The sequence below is a fragment of the Terrapene carolina genome, unplaced genomic scaffold (genome assembly GCF_002925995.2).
Source record: "Terrapene carolina triunguis isolate 2854851 unplaced genomic scaffold, T_m_triunguis-2.0 Scaffold211, whole genome shotgun sequence".
NCBI lineage: Eukaryota > Metazoa > Chordata > Testudines > Emydidae > Terrapene > Terrapene triunguis.
The window spans coordinates 32,985,991-32,997,690 of NW_020664562.1; the positions used below are offsets into that span (position 1 = coordinate 32,985,991).

The 11,700-nt window shown below is 40.6% G+C and overlaps 1 protein-coding gene across 5 annotated transcripts in view; it reads left to right on the forward strand.

Moving 5' to 3' along the window:
* The window catches only part of LOC112107617 (choline transporter-like protein 5), a 199,052-nt gene that overhangs the window by 79,303 nt on the left and 108,049 nt on the right, over positions 1-11,700 (forward strand). For 3 of the 5 annotated variants that reach the window (XM_026655799.2, XM_026655797.2, XM_026655800.2), the window contains exon 1: positions 7,538-7,633. The exons of 1 other annotated variant lie outside the window; for it this stretch is intronic. In XM_026655799.2, the coding sequence (XP_026511584.1) occupies positions 7,597-7,633 (37 nt within the window). In that variant the 5' untranslated portion in view covers positions 7,538-7,596. Of the gene's footprint in view, positions 1-7,537; positions 7,634-9,463; positions 9,486-11,700 lie in introns of those variants that run through there. One more of the 5 variants, XM_026655801.1, reaches the window with a different exon arrangement.

Below are 11,700 nucleotides of genomic sequence, written 5' to 3' on the forward strand. Positions count from 1 at the left end.
TGTGTGTGTGTGTGTGTGTGTGTGTGTGTGTGTGTGTGTGTGTGTGTGTTTTACAACTGAAATTTCAGAATTGGTGTTTTAATCATATTCACTACAAGTAACACTGAAACTAGATACCAGTCAGGATCGCACATTGGGAATTTACTCTCAAATACTGTACATGGCTAAAGGGAGGTGTGGCTAGATTATTTCATAAAAACAACTTCAAGAATTTAGATTTGACACAACAGCTGCAATTTCACACAACAGCTGCAATTTCTTTTGCTCATTTTCTAATGCAGATATCACAATACCTAGAGTAAACAAACCAGACATGTTGGCACTGGCTGCTGTTCACAGTGCATTTTGTATTGTATTTCACATCTATGGTAACATAATGTGAACATCAACCCATTTTGTGTATTTTTATTTGTTATCTTAGTTATCTTATTTGTTATCTCAGTTAATAGCTGTTGATGGACTTATTTTCCAGGAACTTATTTAATTCCTTTTTGAACCTGTTACAGTTTTGGCCTTCACAACATCCCCTGGCAATGAGTTCCACAGGTTGACTGTGCATTGTATAAAGAAGTACTTCCTTTTGTTTTAAAACTGCTGCCTATTAATTTCATTGGGTGACCCCTGGTGTGTGTGAAGAAAATAACACAAAGAAAAAATGTTCCTCCAGTTCTTAGCCCCGTGACTCAAACCTGATGAATCTATTAGAGAGGACATCCAAAAGTAGCCCCTTCTGGGAAAGCTCCTGAGTCTGTAGCTTTTTGCAGGCATGTTAGTATTCTGGCTTTGCATTTTCCAAAACCTGCTTGCTCTGCCTCCTTTCAGTTACCTTCTTTCCTTTCACACTAAATGGGGAGGATGGGGAGAAGTCATTAAAAGACTGACATTTAGTGTTTTCCCTCCTCATGTGAATAATCACACTGACTTAGGTGGAACTACTTGGATTTGGCCAGCCGTGGGTTGTTTTTTCTCATAATAAAACTGGCTGCAAAAGCACAATTATTTTTCGGAATGTAGTATCTTGTTTTCAGTTAGTAAATAAACAATCAGTCCATTTCACAGAGAGCAGAATGTGGTGCATGCATAAATACACCCAGACATTTTAGTCTGCTCCCAGATCACAAGTACTAGCATCATGATCTAAGAGCTATTAATGTGGGAACATTTTGTAGGCACTGGAATAAAACATCCAATTTTGTTTCCAGCATTCTTAGATGCTGTACAGCTAGTTAGATAAATGAGTATTCAGGCCCTACAGTAGATAGGAATTTTAGAAGAAAAGTGGGTGTGTTTTGATGTGTTCATGTGGAAACCAATACCCAAATGTTTTTCTAACTCACAGCTGGTTCATAGCACTGTTGGTATTTTGAGTTCTGAGAGCAAGGCAAAAAATTTGTGTATTTGTGTGGAGTTTTGAGTAACCATAGTAAACTGTTAGGAGCCATTGCTCTTGTGTGCTTACCTGGAAATAATCCAAACTTTTGTCAAACTTAAAAAAAATAAAAAAGAGGAAGAATCCTTATATCCATATTTGACTTTCATGAATGTACATTGCTCTAAATCCAACTCATGCAAGTGTGTAACCATCCACAAGATTCTCCTTATGAATGGATATCTGGATTTGCAGATATAAAATCTGTAGAAACAGCTTAACTTGACTGTGTGAATAATAATAATTCTAGCTTATTTTTGTAGTTTATTTCAAGCCAAAGAATTCCAGAGTACTGTACAATCTATGGAGCTGATTCTCCTTTTGCTCACACTGGGGTAAGAGCCTGATACAAAGCCTGCTGAAATCAATGGAAAGGGCATAAGTCAGGAGTAATTCCAGTTAAGTCATTGGAATTTCAAAAATGTAAAAGAATTGTGACTCCACAGTCCGGATCCCTCTATTAATACACAAAAGCTTCATTGTGAAGCATTAAGGGTTGCTGCACATATAGTGTACCTAACACACCCCAAAGGCAAAGAAACTAAAATTAAAACACCCAAGAGTACATACTTTCTCCTCCTCCACCCACCTATACCCATCTTAACATTGCCACAGCTACCGTACTGTACACCACTGCCCATGCACCACAACCTTAACTTTGCCCCCCTTTTGCACATCTCCACATACCCTTTAGGAGACAGTTTTTTGTTTTCCCCCCAACACTAGTATTTGTGGGTGTCCAGTGAAGCAGTTGGTTATGTTAGGAGAGGGTTGCTTAGTTAAAGGGTTATGTGGAGAAAGGCTGGCAACCCTACAGGGCAGATTTATGTCATGTGCATAGCAGTCCTCCACCCGTTTCCTGGGAAAGAAGGCAGGAGGATTGCTGGTTCTTTCCCAGGCTTCCTCTCCACAGGGAAGCACTTCTCATATCAGCAAGCCACTGGTCCTGCTCTACAGACCTTGTCACTGATCTCCAGTGCCCTGTCTAGACTCCTGTCCACATTCTCCTTCTAGGTTCCTTACAGAGGCCATGGTCTGGGTGCCACGGTACTACATCATGTAACAGCAGAGAGCTAAAAAGAGACAAGTTTTTAAAGTGCGCTTATACAATGCTAGAAGTCTAAATAATAAGATGGGTGAACTAGAGTGCCTTGTATTAAATGAGGATATTGATATAATAGGCATCATAGAAACTTGGTGGATTGAGGATAATCAATGGGACATAGTAATACCAGGGTACAAAATATATTGGAAGGACAGAACAGGTCGTGCTGGCGGGGGAGTGGCACTATATGGGAGAGAAAGCATAGGATCAAATGAAGTAAAAATCTTAAATTAACCAAACTGTACCATAGAATATCTATGGACAGTAATTCCATGCTCGAATAATAAGAATATAGCAGTAGGGATATATTATCGATCACCTGACTGCGAAATGCTCAGGGAGATTACAGAGGCTATTAAAATAAAAAAATAATAATGGGGGATTTCAACTATCCCCATATTGATTGGGTACATGTCACCTCAGGACAGGATGCAGAGATAAAGTTTCTTGACACCTTAAATGACTGCTCCTTGGAGCAGCTAGTCCTGGAACCCACAAGAGGAGAGGCAATTCTTGATTTAGTCCTAAGTGGAGCACAGGATCAGGTCCAAGAGGTGAATATAGCTGGACCGCTTGGTAATAGTGACCAGAATATAATTAAATTTAACACCCTTGTGGTGGGGAAAACACCACAGCAGCCCAACACTGTAGCATTTAATTTTAGAAAGGGGAACGACACAAAAATGAGGAGGTTAGTTAAACAGAAATTAAAAGGTACAGCACCAAAAGTAAAATCCCTACAAGCTGCATGGAAACTTTTTAAAGACACCATAATAGAGGCTCAACTTAAATGTATACCGCAAATTTAAAAAACAGAGAACCAAAAAAGTGCCACTGTTGCTAAACAACAAAGTAAGAGAAGCAGTGAGAGGCAAAAAGGCATCCTTTAAAAAGTGGAAATTAAATCTGATTGAGGAAAATAGACAGGAGCATAAACTCTGGCAAATGAAGTGTAAAAATATAATTAGGAAGACCAAAAAAGAATTTGAAGAACAGCTAGCCAAAGACTCAAAAAGTAATAGCAATTTTTTTTTTAAGTACATGAGAAGCAGGAAGCCTACTAAACAACCAGTGGGGTCACTGGACGATCGAGATGCTAAAGGAGCACTCAAGGACAATAAGGCTATTACAGAGAAACTAAATGAATTCTGTCGGTCTTCATGGTTGAGGAGGTGAGCGAGATTCCCAAACCTGAGCCATTCTTTTTAGGTGACAAATCTGAGGAACTGTCCCAGATCGAGGTGTCATTAGAGGAGGTTTTGGAACAAACTGATAAACTAAACAGTAATAAGTCACCAGGACCACGTGATATTCACCCAAGAGTTCTGAAGGAACTCAAATGTGAAATTGTAGGACTACTAACTGTAGTCTGTAACCTATCATTTTAAATCAGCTTCTGTACCAAATGACTGGAGGATAGCTAATGTGACGCCAATTTTTAAAAAGGGCTCCAGAGGTTACCCCAGCAATTACAGGCTTCAGTACCGGGCAAACTGGTTGAAACTATAGTAAAGAACAAAATTGTCAGACATGTAGATGAACATAATTTGTTGGGGAAGAGTCAACATGGTTTTTGTAAAGGGAAATCATGCCTCACCAATCTACTAGAATGCTTTGAGGGGATCAACAAGCATGTGAACAAGGGGGATCCAGTGGATATTTAGATTTTCAGAAAGCCTTTGACAAGGGCCCTCACCAAAGGCTCTTAAGCAAACTAAGCAGTCATGGGATAAGAGGGAAGGTCCTCTCATGGATTGGTAATTGGTTAAAAGATAGGAAACAAAGGGTAGGAATAAATGATCAATTTTCAGAATGGAGAGAGGTCAATAGTGGTGTCCCCCAGGGGTCTGTTCTGGGCCCAGTCCTATTCAGCATATTCATAAATGATCTGGAAAAAGGGGTAAACAATGAGGTGGCAAAATTTGCAGATGATACAAAACTACTCAAGATAGTTAAGTCCAAGGCAGACTGCAAAGAACTACAAAAGGATCTCTCAAAACTGGGTGACTGGGCAACAAAATGGCAGATGAAATTTAATGTTGATAAATGCAAAGTAATGCACATTGGAAAACATAATCCCATATAAAATGATGGGGTCTAAATTATCTGTTACCACTTAAGAAAGAGATCTTGAAGTCATTGTGGATAGTTCTCTAAAAACATCCACTCAATGTGCAGCGGTAGTCAAAAAGCGAACAGAATGTTGGAAATCATTAAGAAAGGGATAGGTAATAAGACAGAAAATATCATATTGCCTCTATATAAATCCATGGCATGCCCACATCTTGAATACTGCATGCAGATGTCGTCGCCCCATCTCAAAAAAGATATATTGGACTTGGAAAAGGTTCCAAAAAGGGCAACAAAAATGATTAGGGGTATGGAATGGCTGCCATATGAGGAGAGATTAATAAGAATGGGACTTTTCAGCTTGGAAAAAAGAGGACTAAGGGGGAATATGATAGAGGTCTATAAAATCATGACTGGTATGGAGAAAGTAAATAAGGAAGTGTTATTTACTCCTTCTCATAACACACGAACTAAGGGTCACCAAATGAAATTAATAGGCAGCAGGTTTAAAACAAACAAAAGGAAGTATTTTTTCACACAATGCACAGTCAACCTGTGGAACTCCTTGCCAGAGGATGTTGTGAAGGTCAAGACTATAACAGGGTTCAAAAAAGAACTAGATAAATTCATGGAAGATAGGTCCATTAATGGCTATTAGCCAGGATGGGCAGGGATGGAGTCCCTAGCCTCTGTTTGCCAGAGGTTGGGAATGGGTGACAGGGGATGGATCACTTGATGTTTACCTGTTCTGTTCATTCCCTCTGGGGCATCTGGCATTGGCCACTGTCAGAAGACAGGATACCGGGCTTAGATGGACCTTGGTATGACCCAGTATGGCCGTTCTTATGTTCTTACTGGGTTTCCTGTCCAGGGTGTGCAGGACCAGGCTTGCCCTTTAAAGTACTGTAAGTGCTGTAGCAAGTCAAAACCAGGAGAAAATAAAATTAATATTAAGGAAGGCAAATCTTTCCTATGGGCTCAATGCCACCTTTCCATTGACAGTTTTATTTCTGAAGTTGCCAAGGCCTTAGCCACTACAGAAACAAAAATAGATTTTTTAAAAAAATATTTAAGTATTGACACTTACCTGCTTTTCATGAGGTCTGTGGGATTCCTTTAAGAGTCTTTCCTTTTGGCTCCAAAGAGCTGCATTTGTGGAGCCAGCCAGAGGAGAGGTTTTCAGGTCTACACACTGCTCAAATACATTGTCACTGTTGAATCTGCTAGCCCGCAAGGAGGCGGGGGGAGGGAAGGATGCAGCCCACTGACAGCTGTAGGAGTTATGCATGCAAGGTGAAGACAATAAATGAAACTATGAATTCAAATGTATCCACACCCTCAGGACCATTATCTAATCAGCGTATCTGAATCTCATCTGGTTTTCTGGGACATCAATTCAGTTAATCAGGGCTTCATTTTAATATTCTCCATTAAAGTAGAGTAGTATCCATAGATCATTATCTTCAGGTTTTCAACTATTTTCCCATTCAGCCTCATAGTTATAAATAAAACTTGTTAACTTTTTGTAGCAATTACCACTTGACACATGTCCAGCTGCTCACTAATGTTTGCATACTTCTGTTAACCCTGTTGTCATGTCAGAAGTGAAATGTGCACCTTTGGGTACTTTGAGACTAAAAGCAGACAGAAGTTCTATGGTGGGGACTGTGAATCACAAATCTCCATAGGACCCCAAATTAATCCTTGGTATTGCAGGGTATCTCCAACTCCCAGAAGTTAATAGTACTGTCTATTCTCTGTGTTTGGGGAGTACCTTACACTTTCTGGGCACTACCATCATATCAATAAATAATTAATATTAATAGAAAAGATATTGCAATTTAAGGTATGGTATTTTCAAGCTGTCTTCCAGAGTTAAAAACACAGAGTAATTTTTCAGCTCTAACAGCACCCCTAAAAAAAGAAACAACCTCCCAAACAACCCCCCCAACATTAATTGCCATATATAAAAACCCTCCACACTTGCAAGTAATTAACAGCAAAATTTTCTTTCTACATAGATACAATTTTTACTATATGAAAGCAAGACAACTAGTGAGTGGAATTAATTACTCCAGGAGATCTGAAAGCTTCTACTCTCCAGTTGCCTGGAATTGATGAAAATGAAAATCTTTTGAAATCCACAATAAATTGACATTGGCACTCATCATAGAAATTTTTTCCACCAAATGTATGGGCCGTGCTTAACTGAGAGTCTCATTTTGACTTAAACTAACAAGCCCCATAGCAACAAAAAAGACATCATGGAATTACAGCTGTTACAGAATTTAAAAAAAAATCTGGAAGCGTGTGTGTATGTGTGTGTTAGAATGTGTATCTATATAATATAGATTTGCCTAGAGTATACATGTGTATGTAATAGCAAGAGAAGGGCACGCGCACGCACACACATACAGAGATTTGCCCAAGAACAGCAGAATTTGCACCTTTAGTGACCTCCCTTACTCTTTCTTTGCTGGGCATGTCGATACTTATATCTTCCCAAAGACTTCTTATTTTGCCATGTGTTGCCAGTTTTTGTCGCTGATTCTTTTTCTAGTTCGATAGCGGCTCCATAGTACTAGTTGTAAGTCTGTTGCTCTTATGTAGTAAGCCTGACTTTGATCCCCACTCTCATTTTCTCAGATGAACTCTCATTTGATGTTTTTCCCCTATAAATATAGTACAACTTAATAAGAGCTTTAAGAGAGCTTCCCTTTACTCTGTGACATTTATAGCCCCAGACTGGTCTGGAGTAGGTAGGTGGAGCAGTGGGTGATATCATTTTTCTATTAGCAGAAAGCCCTGCCTCCTTTGTAAGTTTCCATTCCTACTGGAGGAGCCTATGCCACTCCAAGCAGCTTTATTTTTAAACCTGGTTGAATAGTACTTTTGTGGATTAAGCCTACTGGGGAAACTGCTTCCAGCACAGAAGTCTGCAGTTAATACCCCTCTTAGACATAGCTTGCTAAACTGATCAGGAAGCAGTAATATGGCTAGGGAAGAAGAAAACTACTACGGGAAACATGGTAATTTACCTACCTCCTTGTGTTCTCAAAAAATGAAATGCTTCATAAGGGCTCTAGCCAATGCCCTTTGAAGTCAACTGCAGTCTTTCCATTGACTTCAGTGGGTTTTGGATCAGGCCCTAAGTGGCTTTAGCTAACTTCCTCCATTATTTGCAAAATCATGTAAGCTTTTCCAGTATGGAGCTTGCAGCTACAATTAATGGCAGATAGAAGGTAGAATTTGTATAAATATAACTGATTTTCATTTTAGACGAATGATTTAACTTAAAAAATCACTGCAGTGTAATAAAGTATGACAGAAGTAATTTTGTTTATTATTTAGACTTTTTTTAGAGTTGGAATTGGGAAGTTAAATCTCATTTGACGTATTTATTGTAATGGAACAATAATTCAACCTAAAATTCCTATTATAAAATAGTCTATGAAATAGATCTGTCTAGTCTGTGAAGAGTGATTATCATCTCCATTTTTAATTCTAGCAAGAAAATGACTGTAATTATTCCACACCAGTGGCTACTTCCCCTATGCCTCCCAAACTCTTAAAGGTTTTAATCAGCTTTCAGAATTAAATGTTTTGTTTTTGTTTTCAAAATGTTGCTGATATGACACTTAGCAACTGAGCTGTATTTTTTTTTTTTTTTAAGAAGGGGTTACCTAGAACAACAACAACAAACCCCTTCCTGCATCTACTCTCTCTATTCCTTCTTTAGAGACAACTTCAGTAATTGGGGAGAGGTTTTGATGTGTAACTTGGAGAAGGAGAGGGAGAACAAGCAGTATGCGCCCATGGTTAGTTGTTACGTGAAACTATAATCACAAATATATGTGTGTTTCAGTGAAGAAATTCCTATAATGCTGAAGCGTACTTTTGTCAAGGAATTTGATTGTGTGTTTGGCTTTTAATGTATTTAGTGTTTCTTATGTAAACAGTTATATTCCATAATGGATTTGTGGCAAAGTTTAGAAAAAGAAAAACGACAGGCTGAGCGCTGATGTACTGCTCTGTGCCCCAATAAGCATGGTGACTTTGGTGGTGAGCTGTAGTCCTTGGAAGAAATTTGCAGTAGTGAGGTGGCTTTATTTTTGTTAATCATGTCACTGTCGGATAACATTCCCCAGTTTGTTTGATTGCTGGAGAAGAAAATCTCCATTTGAGTTAGAGATCATTTTCTGGAGCACTTTGTCTATTTTTATCCTCTTGCCTATAAATTAGAAGTTATTGACTTTCATTGTAGAAGTATTGTGGAGTTCGCTTACACTCAGATGTGATCCACAAATGTATATATCTTCCAAGGTGCATTTTCTTTGCACCAAATCAGAATCTATGCAGGTATGCTGTAGCTAATCCAACTGAAGCCTATTACCATATGGGTGTACTGTTAATAGAGATGATCTTGTTTGTAGAAAGTAGCCCACTTGCTGGTACACATTGTATTGTATCTTGCCCCACTGGCTATGCTATCAAACCGTTCCACTGAATACAGACATCCTGAGAGCACAGGAAATTGCCCCTATTAACAAGCTTCATCAGTACAATGTAGGCCAAATGGAGGAATGTCTATAAGCAAAGTAAATCCCTACTGGAAATTCATTATGCCTTTGAAAACCTGGCCTGCTCCTATTTTCAGGGGCTGAGAAATCTTGCCTGCCTGCCTGATAGGTGGGAATGGGTGGGAGAACAGACCTGTTAAATATATTTATTAAGGGCTAGATCTTGGCTGATGTGTCAGTACAGAGGAGGAAGGGAGAGAAAGGCCTCATTTCCCATGCAAACACCCAACATCTGGGTTCCAGCTGCTGGGAGAGGCAGAGACAGAGCAAGGGTTGATCACCTGGTACCCTACCCCAACAGGTGGGTGGGGATTGGGCAGCTCCTAGTGGGCAGGGTGAGGAGGGTGAGTAATCTGTACCCAGTAAAGCAGGGGGTACAGATTTTCCCCTTTCTAAGTCCCATTTCCTTTTGCTGGGATGCTCTTGGGTAGTGGGTGGTGGACACTGCCCTTTACACAGGGCAATAAACTCGGTCTAGTATCCTGTAGGTAGTAAGCCACAGTGTGCTGGTATGTAGGAAAGTTACAGGTTCTAAATCATACCAGAAAGAAGTTATTTTTTTAAATGTTTAATCTGTGGAAGGCCTTACGCCGCAAACTGAGGCAATACAGAGTGCAGGCCTCTCCACAGCACAAGTTATCAGGTTTCTTCTCAACTTGCCCTTACCTTCTGTTCTGGGCTCACTCTTGGTTTAAGTGGCTTGTGTGTGACAACATAACCTGTGTCCTGTGCTCGCTAGCAGTATTACTACATACACAGCGACTCCGGAGCTATAAGCTGCCAAAGTTCTTTTGTGGTAAAAATTATATTTTAGGGGCTTACTGAGGTGGAAGAGAACAAACAGAGTCATGGGGTCTGCTGTGTTTATTGTACTGGGCCTGTGAATATTTTGATAAGGTTTTTCTGATATGAGGCTTGAGACCAAAGTCTGAATTTAGTTAATGAGTAAAGGCAGCTTTTAAAATATATTTCTTTGAGCTCCTCTCTAACCATGGCCCTTTGTATTTAGCTTTTATTTTGTTAAAATTTCCCAAGAACTTGACAGTGTTTATTACAAAAAATAAAATTAACTTCACAGTTTCCAGGGTAAATACTGGGGGACAGAAGGACAGAAAAAAGCAACAAATAGAGAAAAATAAGAGTATTGAAAGTCAAAGCAGGTTAATTCTGGGCTTTATTTCATGAACTGTGCATTAACAGTACATATACGTATGCATATGCATCTGTATCTTTCACTACATTGCTTTACTTAAACAGACAGCCTTGCATTTATACTTGGACTAATGTATTATTAACATAAAGACAGCTACCTAAAGTAATGGATTGGATTTTCTTAGTATAATTAGTGCTTTTCAGGTACTTGACTGGTTCAAAATTGTGTGGAAGTTGGTAAAATCTGAATAATACTATTTGTAAAACCTGGGGACTTTTTGGTAAAAATGAAAACGAAGGGCTTTATTTTTAGTCTAACTGCACCAAAATGGGCACAACAGGTTTGTCTTGTCACATAGTCTCTCCTCCTTCACCTGGAGAATTCCCTCACAAAACTTCCCTATTTGTTGCTCCTCTTCACTAGCTAGGGACATCTCCTTGGGAACAGTGTGCTGCATATTGTCCCTGCAACATAGTTAAGCCTACTTAAGTCCTAGCTGCCACCTCTTGGGGAGATGGCTTAATCACAGTGATGGGAGAACCTCTCCTGTCAGCATAGGTAATGTCTATACTGAAGCACTGACATTAAACTGTTGGTTTCTAATTCAGCTTTGGTTGTACAGCACTGCGGGATGCTCAGTGAATAATGTTCTGTACAGCAGAATTGTAGTAGCAGCTTGCAGTGCAGTGCTCCCCATAGTCAACAGAAATATACGAGACACTCACATTGACACGGTGCTGTATCTGTAACTTGGCATGTCAGTGGGTTTGTTATAACACGTGACTGGGCTCACAGTGTTGAGCACATGTTCTGATGAATAATGAATATTGCCTATATGCAGCAGATATTTTTTCAAACTTGAACATTTTGACTAATTAAAAGCTAAACGAGCAGATGGTGTCAGTGCATGCTAGGCCAGATTTCCCCTCCACAAGATTTGTAGAGAATGGTGGGAACCAGCTAATATTTTTGACATCCAACTAGGGTTACCATATTTTGAGCCTCCAAAAGGAGGACACTCCACGGGGCCCTGGCCCCGCCCCCAGCCCCGGCCACGCCCCCACCCCAACTCCGCCCCTTCCCCAAAGTCCCCGCCCCAACTCCGCCCCCTCCCCTGGTTCCCGCGAACATTTGATTCGCGGGAAGCCTGAAGCAGGTAAAGGGGGCGTGGGTGGAGGAGGCGCGGCCCAGTCTGGCCCCCCCCGGCGTCTCCAGCCTGGGTCGGCTCGGGCCCTGGGGTGCCGGCCCCGGGCCTGGCCCCCGGCCAAGCACCTCCGGCCCGCCCAGCACTGCCGGTCCCCGGCCCGGCCCCCGGGCCCCCGGCCCGCCCAGCACTGCCGGTCCCCGGCCCGGCCCCCGGCTC